Source organism: Pantherophis guttatus, chromosome 2 (genome assembly GCF_059756535.1).
Source record: "Pantherophis guttatus breed Tessera chromosome 2, ASM5975653v1, whole genome shotgun sequence".
NCBI classification, from domain to species: domain Eukaryota; kingdom Metazoa; phylum Chordata; class Lepidosauria; order Squamata; family Colubridae; genus Pantherophis; species Pantherophis guttatus.
Window position 1 is genome coordinate 97225662 of NC_142064.1, and position 17676 is coordinate 97243337.

General features: G+C 40.1%; 1 protein-coding gene across 1 annotated transcript in view; it reads right to left on the minus strand.

The window, feature by feature from the left end:
* Positions 1-84: 84 nt before the first annotated feature.
* FRMPD1 (FERM and PDZ domain containing 1) overlaps positions 85-17676 on the minus strand; it is a 71468-nt gene continuing 53876 nt past the window's right edge. Inside the window, exons 8-17 of the mRNA XM_034410775.2 lie at positions 16209-16304; positions 15196-15321; positions 13249-13368; positions 11154-11290; positions 10203-10329; positions 9050-9145; positions 5160-5342; positions 4930-5077; positions 3518-4306; positions 85-2598 (exon numbers count right to left, since the gene is read on the minus strand). Coding sequence (XP_034266666.2) covers positions 287-2598; positions 3518-4306; positions 4930-5077; positions 5160-5342; positions 9050-9145; positions 10203-10329; positions 11154-11290; positions 13249-13368; positions 15196-15321; positions 16209-16304 — 4134 coding nt within the window. The 3' untranslated portion in view covers positions 85-286. The remainder of the gene's footprint in view (positions 2599-3517; positions 4307-4929; positions 5078-5159; positions 5343-9049; positions 9146-10202; positions 10330-11153; positions 11291-13248; positions 13369-15195; positions 15322-16208; positions 16305-17676) is intronic.

Genomic DNA, 17676 nt, shown 5'->3' on the forward strand with positions numbered 1-17676 from the left:
ATGAGAAACGACTTATTCCCTTGACTTCATTCAAGCTTCGAGTATTAATATCCATTGACAAATGAAACCAAACAATTGCCTCAGTTTTCCTTCAAGCCATTCTTTTACACATCCCTTGCTTTTATTAGAATCTCCCAGGGTTATACATTTATGAGGCCAACTCAGAAGGTCACAAAAATATGCAAGTTTTCAAAATAGCTAATTCTCTTTATAATGAATTTAACAATAGCTGTAGTGTTAGTGCAAAGAAAGGAGAAGCAGGAAGAGACAGCTTAGCAAATCCATCTCATGTGCAGGATGAAGCTTTGAACTGCTGTATAAGGCAGAAAAGGGAAGCGGTGAGGGCCGTATATTGACACACACATATTTTTAAGCTTAAATTGGAGTAATCGTTCTCATGAGTTTGCCTACATGCCTCCAAAAACTGTTGATAGCTACATAAAACATCCCTCAGGTTGGTTTTAAGGTCTATGTGCCTACTACTGCAAAAGCCACAGTCTGTGAACTGTAGGCATACTTCCATCAACTGGAGAAGGTTTTGGAAGGTCTTTTGAACTATGATTGGTGTCTCAGGAGAAGGCCCTTGTGCTTTGATAATCTTCTGGCAATTAGCTAACAATCTCTGTGATTCCACATACAAGGCATTCTCGTTTTCTGAAAAAAGAGCAGCACATTGGTCCTCTGGATGTTTTCTTCGGTTTCCTGAAGACCGCCTTAAAATTTCCTTTAGCTCTACTACATCCCCTAACAAATGGCAGAAGTCAAATGGCGAGAGAGACCATTTTTCTTTCATATAGCTCAGTTCTTTGATAGGCAATTCTGGGATGTAACTGTAATTCTGAGAATCTCTGGCAGTCCCGTTCACATAGGTATGTTCTTGGAGGTGCCTGGTGGGATTAAAATCTGAAGGCAGTGGGTTTCTTGTTGAAGGTGGAGTTGTTAAGGGTCCTTCAGAAATGCTACTTGCGAAGGGTTTAATGGTATCTAATTCCGCTTCGTTTTCTACCCCATGGAAACAGCTTGCATAAGACAACTGGCAGCTGCATCTCTCCAGTTTATGTCTGGGTGTAAATGTCTCCTCAGAATTCACTAAACCTGGTGGACCTGTGTCACTGAATGCCACTGCACCTCCAGTTGCATTGTCAGAAAACAGAAAGGATAGTTCTGAAGTACAGTTTTTCTCACTGGGTCTGGCAGCCTTCGGCAAAATGTCAAATGAAGGGTAACCCTGTCCAGCTGAATTATCACTTTTGCTCTGTTCTATGTTCTCCTCTGAGGAAGCCATTAGTGAACTGGATCTCTTATTTTTATAATCTGTAATGAGAGCATTTCCTGTGAGGTTTTCCCCCCCTGTTTTAAAGTCACCAGCAATGTCTGTAGATTGGCACAGATTATGAGACATATTCATGGCTGATAAATGGGCTGGGACTTGATTTATAACACCATCGTTTAAAGATAAATTATTAATGCCCAGGCCATTTTGGCTAGTAATTCCTTGGCACTCATTATCTGCTTGTTGACAGATTTTTTCATTTTCTGCTGCTGAACTGAAATTTGGCCAGCAAATTTGGCCTGATGTATCACTGCAGTTGAAAAATAGTTCAGTTACATTTGAAATACCCAGATGGTTTCCATCTCCCGATTTCTGCGTAGCACCTTTATTTGACAATTGGCTGATACTTTCTTCAAGGTTTAAGTCTCCAAGGGTCGGGCTGGATTCACACAAGATGGAGTCACTTTTGACTCTCTTGCAGGGTTCTAGCACAACCTGTTCCTGTTTCTCAGCTTTCTCTGCAGGGAGGGTATCCAGGTCCAAGACTGGGGCGAAAGACGAAGGTTTGTCTTGGGTGCTGTTCTGAGACCCTGAAGGTTTGGTAGTAGTGTGTATTATTTCCTCAATCAATACATAACTGACTCCTGTTGGAGGCGTAGCTTTGATTGTACTCGTTTTTTTGTCAAGTGTTTGCTTTATGGAACACTTTGTTTTTACTTCACAATGTCCCTGAACCAGTCTATCTATTTCTGTAAGCTTTTCTGTTTTTTCTTCGCAAGTGGGATCAAGACCTTCCGGGTGAAAATTAATTTCTGGTGTACTTAAATGTGGACTCTGATGGGGTGGCATATAAAAAGAATTTAAAGAACAATCATTTGAGTCTGAACTTTCTCTACTTGCCTGCGCAGAGGCCAGGCACAAGACTGAATTGGGTACTGATGAATTCTGCCCCATTTCTGTTGAATCAGATGAAGAGGTTGAATTTTGGACCACCTGGGGTTTCTGTGTGGCTTCAAGAAGATTGGGAATTTGCTGGGGCTCCTTCAATAAAGTGTCACCTGTGGGGTTTGAAGCTCCTGAAATTATAGCATTTCTACTGCAACAAACATTGGTTTCCAGGGCATGTGGTGAAGCTTTGGGGAAACTAACTTGGGAAGTATAATTTGTCTCGAGGAAGGACCTTCTTTTCCTCAAATTATTGGCACACTTTGGGTCTTTTTCTGGCCTGGATTTCATCCTTCTGCTTTGCCTTGACAGAATGTTTTCATCCAAACTGCCACAAGATGGTAACTCTGAGGAACGATGCAGGGGTAGAATTTCAGACCCTAAAAAATAAAGAAGAGGCCATCAATATGGAGAATTACACAAAGTCGTTTGTGAAAAGATTTATGTTGCTGATGATATGTGTGAGTTGTCTAAAGGTGCATTCAATTCTTTTCTTTCTACAAGCTAATAAAGAAATTACGGAAATACCAGGCATTATACTACTGTCCTGCCTCCCTCACCCTGTCACTGAAAAGTAGTTATTGTAACCAGCTCAAAAGCGTCACCACTGCAAACAGAATTGGAGACCTACTTACCCATCATCCTCTTCCATCCACTTTTGTAATCTTTTTATGGCACAAAGGGGTAAAAAGTTGAGAGAGACTAGAGAAATCCTGCTATCACAGTGTAGTAAGTAGTAGTAGTAGTAAATTTCTAGGTTTTTGGGTTTTTTTACTATAAAACGTTCTCACACAATCATTCCACCACCTATAGTTGCATGAACACAAATAGTACTGCGACAATTTATTTCCGTATATTGGTTCTTTTAGCAACTAAAAGAAAAAAAAAACATCAGAGGAAATGTAATAATATGAAACCCTGAACTGGAATTTTCTTTGCAATAGGTCTTGTGGAATAGCCATTAACTCTCAGCCTTAGGCATCTCTGTCTAAATGGAAACAAAATACTGGGCAGATATGAGGAGTAATATTTTGAATATGAAAGGAAAAGCTAATAATGGCTAGATTTCAGTAAGCGACTGAATCAGCTTTAATTATTCTAAGGGCCTCATATTGCTACTATAGCCATCCTTCCTCTGACCAGGTGTGAGAATGTGAGACCCCCATGAGTAATGGTGTGAAATGTGGAAGAGACCAACAAGGATTGCCAAGGTAGCAGTCAAAATAACACTCCTATTTAAAAGACCTTGGGAGGTTCATACCACAATGGAGATATTCTGGGGATTATCTTTTAACTCACCTGCTTGTGGCTCTATTGGGGTCATCCTTTTGCTTCCATCACAGATGTTATCATCTGAATTAGTCTTTTCAAAGCCAGGGGGAGATCTCAAGACAAAGACAGGAGCCTGACCCTTGCTGATTTTCTCATGATCTTCAGGCTCCTGCAAAGAGCAGCTTTCAGGACTGTCACTCTGGATATTCTTCCCTCCACTGTTGGCTGGAGAGAGATTGGCACAGAGGCTGTAGTAGTCCATGATGTTGCTTTTGGCCAACTTGGATTCTAGAATACTCACACCGTTTTCTCTTCTGGATTCCTCTTCTGGCTGTGGAAGACCCGGACTGGATACCAGGGGCGGCAGGAGGAAAGAAAAGAAATCTTCTTGTGATGTTCCGCTTTCCTCATCTCCATCCACACCAAAAAGCATCTTGTCATTATTGGCCAATTTCTGAAGAGCAGAGTTACAAAACTGAAAAATCTCTGGCCTGCTTGCTGAGCACGCTTCTAAATCATCTTCTTCCAAGGCATCCAGAGAGTCACTTGAGCCACTGGACTTTGGCCCCTTGCTTTCTGTGTTGGCTGAATCAGAGGCTTCTGAAAGGCTATCGCTTATGTTGTACCCATTGCAAAAACTCATTTCTTTGGCTTCCAAGGTTTTCCTTTCTTGCTCCAGCTCTTGCTGCTCTCCTTCCTCCTCAATTGGGGGACTAATACTGCTGTACTTAGGTGAATGGGTGTCTGAGAAACGGTCCAGGGAGGAATCTGGCTCAGAAGATTCTTCAGAGTCACTGCAGGTTCTAGATTCGTATCCTGCAAACACATACAGACAATTTCCTTGGAGTTGCACCTTCCTTCCAAGCAAACTTAGAACACAGTTGAAATAAAACCTCCCTGAAAAGATCCTTAAGAGGACTGTACAGCTAAGTATGAAAAAGGATTCCTCTGTACATATCCTGAATACTGTTCTCAGCAGCAGTCAAAGGATAACAGGGACTGTCTTAAGTGACATTTTTGAATGTCTCAGTATGTGGAGACTGTAGGGATCTGGATGGGGGAAAGTAGGCTCAGGTTTAACTATAGGAAGCCTGATAATTTTGATTGCATGCAAAATTATGAGAACTGTGCCTTGAATGGTAACTCTGGTGTTGGTTCATGCACCTGAAATTAGATGAGTTCACATTCAAATGTGACAGAAACATCTCCCACACCCTTTCAGTGTATCTCAATGACCATTTCAAATGATGCTTCTAAGAACCCTTTTTATTTTGCCCACACAAATGAAGGGGGAAATAAAGCTGTATAGACAAGAATACATAACACACTGAGACATTAGTGTGCTAAATACATGCACGTATCTCTAGCAACAGGTGTACTATTGAGCTTGGAACATTCCTCTCACTCCTTTACTTATTTATGAAAAACTTGCTTTTTACCTTCCTCAGCAGAAATCCGGTGCATTTGAGGTTTTCTCTCCTCCCAGATGAATATGGAGCTGCTTGAGTCTACAAACATTCTGTAGTAACCACTGATGAGACAAGCCAGATCTTTAGCACTGTTGGACTCCAGCAGGACAGTGAGCACCTTGTATAGAAGATGGGAAACATGATGAGCTGAAATGTTCCTGACAGAGTAATGCATCAAAATTGATATGAAATATATTTACCTTTATATCTTGGAGGTAGATCTTCACCATGCTTACTTTGTCAGATTCTTTAGTGAGCTCCAGTCTGCTTATGTTAGCAAATTCTGCCAGCAAGGTTACGATGTTGAGTTTGCTATTAACCACTTGACTGATTCCATATTTGGCTCCCACCAGCAAGGCAATGCATGTCTCTCTGTCCTGTAGCTTCATAGGGGAAAAGCAGCTTATGACCAAACTTAGAAAGGAACAAACTCATGCCTATGTATTCAGTGGCTACAATCTCTATACAGTATAATTTGGACATGTAAAGAAATCCACACAGGTGAAGTAACACAATTTGAACTTTCATATCATTATGTTTAAATACACTCTAGACTCAAGTAGACATTTCTGATCTGTTCAGAAGTTGTTTTAATAGTATTCTGTATTAGCTAACAGTTAACTTTTTCTCATATTCTTGCTTCTGCTAAGAAGAAATGATAGACACCCAACAAAGAATTGGTTCTTAATGAGAAATCTCTCTCTCTCAAATAGTGGCTTACGTTTGTGCTGACTAAGCAATGGTTTAGAAACGTTTAGGATTTGTGTGAAATTGTCATTAATTCAGAAATATGAAGTTAAACAAATAACAGCTTGTGTTTTATGAATGCAGTCAAAAGTTTACAAATGCATTACAAAAATCTTAATGGGAATTGAACAGTTCACTTTAACATAATTCAATGTTTTATGAAACTTACTAGCCATCATTTATGCTATTCTGTAGAGAGGAAAGCAGGAAATTTATTTCATTTATTAACTCCAGCACTGGATGATGGCAGCAGGTCTGTTTTTTCTATATTATTGTTCAATTCCGGAAATTACTATTTCCACATAATTGCTTCTGAATGAACATTTTTGGATGATCATAGCTCATCTTAACAGACAAGCTATGGGCTGCTCACAATTTATGCCTATGAAAAATGCTCACAGCTTTTAAGGTGACTGGCCAACCAGTTAATTGGCAGGAGAATGTCAAGGCTGGTCCTAGGAACAAATGGGTGGAAGAGAACAGTGGCTTCATCTCAAGGTCTCCGATGGTAGGCCTTTCTGGACTGATCTTATGTGTTATCTATACACAGACACACTAATGGGATAAAGAGTTGAATTTAGAGACTCAAAATATAGGCGCTCAACGTTTTACCAGAATCAGAATCAGAATAGAGCTGGAAGGAACCTTGGAGGTCTTCTAGTCCAGCCCCCTGCTCCAGCAGCCTGTTTGTCATCTGACTCTATATGTAGCATCAGGCCCCTTTCTGAATGCTGATGAAGAAATGATTAATGATGTAAAGATGTAGGGTCTATTTATTTCCTTGTCAAGCAAAACAGAAATAGTGTCATGCATGGACTTCAGGAAAAACAGGCTACTGGTTATTTCAAGGTCAGAATCAGAAAAGACTTGGCTTGACATTTCTAATGCCGATATTAAATTTCAGAACTCTTAAAATAACTGGGCCTTGTGTACCACAAAGGGCATCTTCTCCTATGCATTGTTTATTGCTACACATTAAACATTAACAACAAAAAGTGTTTCTGAAACTTGCTACAGCCGTGGACAATTGTTTCACCTTGGGCCACACTCTCACAAGGCTAAACAAGGTCTGCTCCGTCCCCACCTCTCTAGTTGCCAGCACAATTCAAGGTGTTAACAGTTTAAAACCCTTCTTGGCAGGGGTGGGCTGCTGGGGGTTTGCAGGGGTTCGGGAGAACCTCTACCTAAGATTCTGTGTAGTTTGGAGAACCCCCAATCCCACTCCTGGCTGGCCCTTCCCACCCCACTCCTCCCCTCCTAGGAGTCCCCATGCGGCCCGTTTTGGATACAGGTAAGTATAGGATGCGCATGGAGGCTCGGGGAGGGTGAAAAACGGGCCTACTGGAAGTTCGGGAAGAGGGTCTCCAGAGCCTGAGGAGGCTGTTTTCGCCCTCCCGTAGCCTCCAGAGCCCCGGGAGGGCAAACCCCCCCCCCTCGTCGTGGTGCAGGAGGCCAACTAGGCCACACCCACCATAGCCACGCCCACCCAGCAACCGGGCAGAGAACTCCTTGCTAAAATTTTTGAAGCCCACCCCTGCTTCTTGGTTTACAACCTTTACATCTACACAGGACCACTTTGTCCCACTACAAACTACTATCCAATAAGATAGAACTAGCAACATTCATTTTTTATTGATGTAAAATCTGAGACATCTACATGGGCACTATTTTATTTTCATCTTGCCTTCCCTCCATGAATTCAAGATGGCCCTCCCCCTCCTATTGTAAACTCACCAGATCTCTGTCAGTCAGGAAAGTAAGAGAGATACCTCAAGGAATAGCTGAACAATAGCATTACTTAGAGTGACAGCTCCCCGCTCTTGCTTCAATTCATTAATTACCATGCCATCCTTTGTTTCAGAAAAGGGCCACTCCTTTCTTTCTTTAATGGTATCTGTATACCACATTGGAAGCAGGGAATTTCTTTTGATGTGAGCAGTGATAGATGACTTAATATTGCCACACCTTAGGTTGTGTCATTGCATCATTATTGCAATCTGTGATGTGTGCATGTGTCCTGGCATTTGATCACTGAATTCTCTTTTGGCTCATATGGCAAGCAGTTTAATTCTAACCAATAAACATTAAATAACTACCTTGTTTAATCTGTAAGAGGTGCAAATGATGACAAGGGGTCTTAAAAGTTATTTTAAGACAGAGACCTAGCTAATTCAAATAAAAGATTCAAACTGTTTCCTTGCATCATGACATTCCCAATGACCTTGGGAAAACCCCATAAATCACAGGGATGATCTAGCTTTCATGTTGTAACACGAGAATTGAATGCAATGGTGGGAAGGCTGAGACATTCACTAAAAAAAAAATACTATTTTGCTGTGAAAAATAAATCTCAACTGTTGGGTCCTTGATATTTTTTGAGCTTGGATGTTTTCTTGCAAACATTTCATTACCAGGCTGGATAACACCATCAATGCAAAGGAGAATGGGGTTCGTTGCTGTTTGCCTTGCCAATCTTTGTGGGGGTGTGGCTTCTTTTTTGATGGTTCCTTGATTAAGGTGTTATTTCTTCCTTGAATGTTTATCTGGTCCTGTTTTTTGCCTACCTGGGTGTTGGCTGCTGGGAACAGGATGAATTCTGGGCTGCTTGTTTCCTTTCTAGGTTTTTGATTGTGTCTTTTGAATAGTATGTAAATAGAATTTGTGTGTCTATTGATGACTGATATGTGTGAATGCCACATTCCAGGAATTCCCTAATACTCTAAAATGTTAATAGTGTCTCAGTATAAACTATGGTCAAGTCTGTTTATGTGTTACAAAATTAACACTGTTCATGTCTTCTTTCTGCTATTTGAAGTTTGTGGTGCAGTCTGACAATTGTTTGGCCTACATAGTGGCTGTAACAATGCTTACACTGAATGGTGTACATCAGGGGTGGGTTCTAAATTTTTTTACTACCGGTTCTGTGGGCGTGGCAAAAGAGAGATTGCTTTTTTCCCCTTCCATCTGTTCTCCCTGCAGAGGAAGAAGATTGGAGAGGAAGGGATTTCAAGAGAGTAAGTTGTTGACGTAGTGTGCCCATGGCACTCACATTGCTTTTGATGTGTACAAGACATTAGCAGTTACTCCAGCAATACAAAGGGTGGGGAGTAGTTGGAAGGCAAACAAAAGTCAAAAGTGTGAAATTGATTAATCTTGTCAGTTTTGAGCTGAAAAACATAGTTGCAGTCAGGTGATTTCCCATTTAGCAACTGCTTTGCTTACCAGCAAAGCTGCTGGTCCCAAGTAGGACTACTGAAAGCAACCAATATCAGAGAGCACCAAGAACCCAACAGTTCAGCCCTGAACGACATATTTTCTTTTCTATTAGACATCATAAATTTACCATGAGCGTGACATTAAAGACTTTCCCTCCATAGAGTTTCAGGTCTCCAAGAATCTGCAGGTAACACAATCGCACTTGGGCTGCTGAAAGGAGGTTCTGCAATTGTTGAAAAGCAAAGTTAACACAACCAGATCTTCATAATTGGTAGGTCCGCAACCTCTTATACATTATTACTCTCATACAATAAAATTTGGGGTCAATTATAATATGGCAAGCTGCTACTATCATGACCTTCTTGGGACAATAGTGGGGCAAATGTTCCAGTTGTCTACCAGTACTATAGGGCATCTCTGAATCAGAAATATAGGCTGTTCTTGTTTACCGACTGCCTTGTTTAGCAACCATTAACAGTTACAACAGAGATGAAAAAGTAACTTTTATGACCAATCTTCACATTTATGATCTTCACAGGTCATAAAGAAAATGAAAGCTGAAGTAAGATCATAAACTGTAGTTTCACCTAGGGATTGCTTTATTTAGTGATCAAATTGTTGGTTCCAATTGTGTTCACTAAATGAGGACTATCTGTAGTCTTGGGAACAGCCAGTATTTCTGAAAGGTATCACAGTGTAATATTCAGCACAGAAATATTGTCTTTCCTTTCAACTAATAATGTTATCCCAAGCATTGAACAATACAGTAAAATATGAGATTAGTTGAGTCCCAATAAATACAAAACCATATTCAAATCACAAATGTAGGTAATTATTATCCAGCTTTATCGGTATTGTCCTACTTTTTTACCGACAGCATATGCACATCCTAAAATTCCCCATGGATCCATCATTGTGTTCTTGGAATATAAGTGTTATCATCTCATTAATTTTTCTAATGAAGATCACAGAGAGGTCAAATCAAAGAGTAAATACAGGAATAAAAAGGATCTAACAAGGAATGGCAGATTCAAGGTCCATTAGAAGGTTACCCAAAGGTGCTTTTTCAAGAGGCACCTCAACCTTCAAGAGGTTTTCTTTGAAGACGTTTCGTTTCTCTTCCAAAAATCTTGGATGAGAAGCGAAACATCTTCAAAGAAAAACCAGAAAGTCCAGTTGCCTCTTAAAAAGTACCTTTGGGACAATCATGACCTGGATGACTGAGAATCTCGGTAGACAATTAGAAGGTGACCTTTCCAGATATTTTAAAGCTACTTTACCTTTTGCCTTGGGTCCAGCAAAAGATGATTCCTCTTCATATGGAAACTAATAGCTTTTTTGATGTCTTTGCCTCTCATGTTTCGGAGTAGAGTTGGAGAAATAAAATTTTCTATTCCCCAGTCTTTCCTGCAACATAAGGAAAAAAAGAGAGGGAGAAAAAACCTATCCTGAAATGATCATCTGGCAGAACTTGCAGTTACCATCCTATTTAGGATTTAGAATTTACAATAGCAATAGCAGTTAGACTTATATACTGCTTCTTAGTGCTTTACAGCCCTCTCTAAGTGGTTTACAGAGTCATCATATTGCCCCCAACAATCTGGGTCCTCATTTTACCCACCTCAGAAGGATGGAAGGCTGAGTCAACCTTGAGCCTGGTGAGATTCGATCTGCCAAACTGCTGGCAGCCGATGAAGAGCAGAAGTAGCCTGCAGTACTGCACTTTAACCACTGCGCCACTGTAGCTCAGTAACTGCAATGTACTGTAGGTTTCGGCAATTGCTAGCCTTCAAAACCAAAAGTGCATTGTTCTCAACAACAGGCATCCACCTGAGGCAGGCAGCCTAGGAGAGCAAATGATGGAAACAACTCAAGTAAAAGACCAACTATATATGACTGATCACCTTTGAACTCCTTGGCTCAAGAGCTGCGGTGGTGCAGTGGTTAGAATGCAGTACTGCAGCCTACTTCTGACTGCTGGCTACCTGCAATTTGGCAGTTCGAATCTCACCAGGCTCAAGGTTGACTCAGCCTTTCATCCTTCTGAGGTGGGTAAAATGAGGATCCAGATTGTTGGAGGCAATATGCTGACTCTGTAAACCACTTAGAGAGGGCTATAAAGCACTATGAAGTCTAAGTGCTATTGCTATTAATGTGTTAATGTTTCTTTTAAAATCTCCTGTATTTTCCTTAAGAAGTATCAAGTACAAACTGACTACTTTTTCACTTACTCAATATACTTTAGTGAGACTTTCTGTGGCTGAGCACAGGTGATTATCCGTTCTTGGATGTGCAAGGCGGCCAGCCGTAGCGCGACACTGCATTTCATTTCAACAGCAAACCTTTCTTGAAGGACGTCACTACAGCTCTGAAATGGACAGGGCCAGGTTAACAAGGGGAAAGAAGAGACATATACTTGCACCAGGCTACATTAAACAGGATTTAATCTAATCCTGTTATTGTAAGAAGTGGTTTCTACCGCTAAACCATTTGGCAATTATGTTGGTTGCAAAGCCCAATGTTTAATTAATTTCTTGGGGTCATATACAATTTGAGATTGGTTCACACATGCGCACATTAGCTGGATAGAGAATTTGTAACTTCTGTATCTGGAAACCCACATTCAGTTTTTAAGAAGAGATTGGACAGCCATTTGTCAAGAAAGTTATAGGGTCTCCTGCTTGAGCAGGGCGTTGGACTGGGAGATCTCCAAGGTCCTTTCCAGGGGTGAAATGCTGCCGGTTTGGACCGGATCACCTGATCCAGTAGTGATGGTGGCGGGTGGTTCGGAGAACCGGTAGCAAAAATCCCTCCCCCCCCTCCACAATGCCCAGCTGAGCCGCACGATCATCAGAGGCTTTTTTTTTTTTACTTTTAAAAGCATCTTTTCTACAATTTTTTTCCACCGAAAAAATGCTTTTAAAAGTAAAAAAAAAAACCTCTGATGATCTCGGCTCAGCTGGGATCTCAGAGGCTTTTGAAAGCATTTTTTTCTGCAACCTCTTCCGGGGAAGAGGTGGTTAAAAAAATGCTTTGAAAAGCCTCTGAGGATCAGACAACACAGCTGGGAACATCAGAGCCTTTTCAAAATATTTTTTTAACCACCTCTTCCCCAAAAGAGGTTGCAGAAAAAAATGCTTTAAAAGTCTCTCTGACGATCCCAGCTGAGTTCCCTGATCATGAGAGAGACTTTTCAAAGCATTTTTTAAAATGATCAGGCAACTCAGCTGGGATCATCAGAAAGACTTTTAAAGCATTTTTTTCTGGAACCTCTTCAGCGGAAGAGGTGGTTAAAAAAATGCTTTGAAAAGGCTCTGAGATCCCAGCTGTGTTCCTAATCGGCAGAGGCTTTTCAAAGCATTTTTTTGCATTTGCAGAAAAAATGCTTTGAAAAGTTAAAAAAAAAAAAAGTTGGCCATGCCCACCCAGTCACATTACCTCTCCCACCCACCCAGCCACGCCCACAGAACCGGTAGTAACAAATTTTACATTTCATCCCTGGTCCCTTCTAACTCTATTATTCCGTGATCCATCACCTATGTTGATATGAGAAATCAAGTGGGATATGACATGCACATGTCAACCCAATCCAGATTTTTCAGTCCACTTTTTCTCTATGTCATTAGGACAGAAAGAGACTGACTAAAAGATTCATGTGGTATATTTATAGCTGAGCTTTTAAATATATGTCACATTATAGAATTATAGAAATATGTCACATTATAGAAATATGTCACATTATAGAACTGTGATGGCGAACCTATGGCACACATGTCACAAGTGGCACGCAGAGCCCTCTGTGCGGGCACACCAGCTGTTGCCCCAGCCTAGCTCCACCGTGCCTCCCACTGGCCAGCTGGTCTTCGGGTCTCTGCCACGCATGTGGGGGGGGGGGCGGGGTGCATGCGGGAGACATGCGCACACATCCACAGGGGTGCCCATGCGCATGTGCAGGGGCGCCCGCATTGCATTTTTGGGGTTTGAGTGCGCTTGGGGCCTCCCACGCCCCATTTTTGGCTTGGAAGGCCACCTGCACCAACCTAGAAGCCAAAACAGAGTGAAGGGGTGCCGTGCGAGGGGCCCCTGTGCCCCGTTTTTGGCCTGGAAAGCCTCCCCTGCACCAACCTGGAAACCAAAACAGGGCATGGGGGCTGCGTGAGCCCCCCCGCGAGGCTCCCAAGCACCCCGTTTTTGGCCTGGAAAGCCTCCTGCACCAACATTATTATGGATGAATAAACTTGTCTGATACTGGGTTGTCTGGGTTTATGCTATGTATTGATAAAACCTAACCAAGTCAGAAAAGCTCATAGTGTATTCCAATATCACCTGCAAGTAGAGATATTCAAAAGCCACTGGATCTTCCTGCAAGAGATGCAATGGATCTCTGGGGATAAAGCAAACTCTGAAGAGGCATCGATAATCATGAGACTCTTTCCTCTGAACCACCTGAAACAAAGAAGAGATGATAGATAGATAGATAGACAGACAGACAGACAGACTAGACAGACAGACAGACAGACAGACAGACAGACAGACAGACAGATACCGGTAGATAGACAGATAAAAAGTTTATAGCATACTACAACCATAACAAAAGTCCTTAGAATTGGAAACCAGTGTCTAGTGATTATCTGCTAAGATACTTTGATAAACAAGGTATGAAGTACATTATAGCTGCTCAGACAAGTTTGGATAATTACTAGCAAAATTCCAGAAGTCAGAGGAATTTTATTATTAAAAGTTTTGAGTTATAAAGTTTTGAGTGATCAACAGAATGCTGTTTCAGAATCCCATCTAACTTCTTGACCCTCCCTATGTATGGTAGAAGCAGAATAAATTGTGCAGAGTTTTATATATATATATATCTCAAAATAAATTACTTGCAAATTTGTGCAACTGCCACCATTCCTCTTTCTGGTAATAAAATTACCCAGCAGTCACCACTATTTTGATTTTCATTTTGGCTGCGTACACAATTTTGAAAGCAATCAGATAAAATGAGCATCTGTAATCAAATGGTAAAATGATAGATATCTGCTCAGAATAACTCACATTCAAAATTCAGATAAAGTTGTCAAGGATAGGGGGAGATTTTGGATGACCCAAATCTTTGGGGAAACCTAATCTATGTGGATCTCATCAAAAAAATCAAAAGGATGGAAATTCCTGTCTAAAAATTTTAAACACTCAATCATTCAATATCTACTATTATAACAAGGTGAGTGCTTGCCATTCTGGAAGAACGAATTGAAGAAATAGATTTTGTATGACAATCAGTGTATTATCTTCATTTCAAGATGATTCATTAGGGAAGCAATTTATATTAAATCCACTTCAGCATGACTTCAGTACAATTCAATGGTACTTTTAAAGAAAACAAAGTGATATTAAGTAAACATTTATGGTCCACCATTAGTAATAATATTATATAAATTCTAAGAGGGTGTTTAAAATTTTACTTTGAATAACAAATTGATAACTGTTAACACTGTATTGAAAAGAGTTCATGAAAGTAGATTCCAGGGAAATTGATATTCATATCAAATCAAATCCTTATTACGGTTATAGATCAATAAATGAAAACTGGGATTATTTCAATAAGGCTGCTGCTATATAAACAGGTTTACAAGTGTGCAGTGTTCTGAATCAATAGTCCCAGTTTTCCACCAGCCATATATTTTAAAGGGATACATATTTCCGTTTTGGAAGATGTACAACTTGTGGTTCTATTAATGTGACTGATCTATAAATCCAGTGGTGAAATCACATTTTTTTACTACCAGTTCGGTGGGCGTGCCTTGGTGGGCGTGGTGTGGCTTGGTGGGTGTGGCAGGGGAAGGATACTGCAAAATCTCCATTCCCACCCCACTCCAGGGGAAGGATACTGCAAAATCCCCACTCTCTTCCCACTCCTGGGGGAAGGATATTGTAAAATCTCCATTCCCATCCCACTCTGGGGCCAGCCAGAGGTGGTATTTGCTGATTCTCCGAACTGCTCAAAATTTCCGCTACCGGTTCTCTAGAACCTATCAGAACCTGCTGGATTTCACCCCTGTATAAATCCCATTTCTGTGATCACTAGCCATGCTGGCCAAGCTGATAGGAATTGATAATTGGAGTTCGTACCCTCCCAATCTATAGATTATGAAGCACAGAAGAAAAATGCCAGAGTGAGCAACTCTAACCCCCCCCCTGCACTGGTTATTATCCCCAGGCAAAAGTTCATTAATTTGTCCACCAACAACAAAAATGTCCTAGAGCAGTGAAACTCACCCGTCCAATGAGCTCATCGTCATGCAGAAGATACATCTTCAACACATTATACTGTTCTTCCAGAACCAAGGCAAAATGTTCAATGCTTCGAATGGATAGCTTTTCTTTCAAAGTGAGAACAATATCCTACCAATTATGGGTGTAAAAAAATATCACAATTTCAACAACATGTAGAAATTATCTAGGTCCACACAACAATGTCCTTGGAGAGCTTAATTGTTCACAAGGATAATTGTACACACGTATAAGGTACAGCAGATCCAACCCATGATGGAGAAGCTATTCAAATGCATAAGAATTCTTTGGCACACAATCTTGGCTAGTGTAGCTTACTGACAACGAACCCCCATTGTTGACTGCAATGTAATCTGACAACAATTTGAAAAAAGAAATACCCACGTGGATTAGAATCAAAATAGAATACAATCCAGCACACAGATATGGAGGATTACGATTTGTACTACTGATTTCTCTGACAGTTAAGTAAGGATTACCATATATTAGAACGTAGTCATAAAATTTGTAATGAAAGGCATTAACCATAGGCTACAATAAAATCTGCTATTTGGCTAAATGTGGATTATGTTCATGTCCCAACCAAATTTATGAGCGTTAAAAAATACAGGCACCATTATGGATGAGGCAAATTGGCTCTTTGATTGCTTTCTTATTCTATTTTTAAGATGCAAACAAAAATACTGATATATGTTGTTTGGTTCACGTGGGTCCAAGAGTTTCCATCATATACCGGATTTGTTACTTTACCTGCTCACAATATGTTTTTCATTATTGTAGTAGATGCTGCAGCCTTGTATTCATCTTCTGGCTTTCATCATTGAATTTAAAGGCCGTTACATGTCTCTTCTCATTTTATTCAATTTTTCTCAGCAAAACACTTTGCAATATAGAGAAGAGTTTGAGAAATATTCACAAGCCCAACTCCTCATTGGCCACCATTGCCAAGTGAGACTTCCTAATCCAACATTTAATCACGATATTAGATTTATACATACCTTGACTGTTGTGTTTGCTTCAAACTTGAATGCTTTAGTCTGCCCATTTTCTAAATAGACTTTGAGAACATTGGGCATACACAGAAGAGAACTTCCCTAGATAAACACACAAAAGACAGCATCCAGTGAATACGTTTGACTCTCAAATTCTATCTGAAATATGCAGCAATTTACTGAGGAACAAAAGGAGTTCTTTGCAGAAAGTAAAGTTTGCTTAATTCTGGGGATTTCCTCCCAAGTCCCTTACTGGCTTTCAAGGCTTAATAGGGTTTGGGAACATTTATATTTTAAAGAACATTCTGTCATGTTGAGGTGCTGTTGTATATTTAGTTTTCAGCATTTATTTTACTGTCTATAGAGCAAGCCTGCCTGCCAGAAGTTACAGAGCAGGAAATAAATGCTGTTAAGTAAAGAATTAGGTAGCCTTCCTGTTGCTTGCCTTTCTGTTGTCTCTTGGGTACAAGTGAGAGAAATCAAAAGATTAAATTTAATTCTAGTGCTATAAAGCAGCCTCCTTGTGGGAAAGTTAAAGCATTGCCACATGCTTTGGAGATAGTAAAAAGGATAATTCTTTGTGATTTCCAGATTGCAGTCATCCTCCCAATACTTTAGTTTATTACCTCATCCAGAATAGGGTTTATTATTCTTATTATTGAATAATAGTATTATTCTTTATTATTTTTTATAGTGGCAGAATTAAATTAATTCAATTCAATTAATTCAGCCAGTTCTCAAGTCAGCAGTCATGGTCTGTTTTGCTTGCCAGTGGGACCAGAGCCCTGAGAAACCTCATTTGCACAAGTTCCATTGGTTTAAAGACTTTGAAGAAGGAATATGCCTGAATGAAATATGAGTAGTTTGTAATTTTGCAATTCCAAAGGATTTTTCTTTACCTTAACACTTTACATTGTTTTAAGATCCCCAGAGAGGTTCTTTTTCAAAATTCCTTCACAAAGAATTTCTCTAGGAATAAGGATTGACCTTCTAAATGGTAGGGTCTTAATTTAGGAATGCCTCCCTGGCACTTAAATGGCTCAAACAACACTTTTTTTAAAAAAAATTGTCACAGAATCTTAACACACTATAACCTTACCCTTCAATTTTGCACAGATCTAACAAAAAGCAAGGAATAGGGTGGTTTTTTGTCTACATCTGGTATTCTCAAGAGTTTTCTCTAACATCAACTTTCAAAAAAAGTCAATAACTCTTTTTATCTTTTTTCTTCAAAGTCCAACTTTGTCACTTCTGTAAAATATCACTAGAAAAACTATGTCCTGCATGATTCTAATTGTTAAGGGTATAGATGTATCATAGCATCTGAATGTCTTTTACCAAAACCTTTGCTGCTATCCTACCAAATGTTGTCATATTTCTGGACTATTGGTTCCTTTAACGTTGATAGTTGGTCTTAAAAGGCAGAAACTATTCACTGCTTTAATATCTTCTGACTGAAATTCCAGTCCATTTC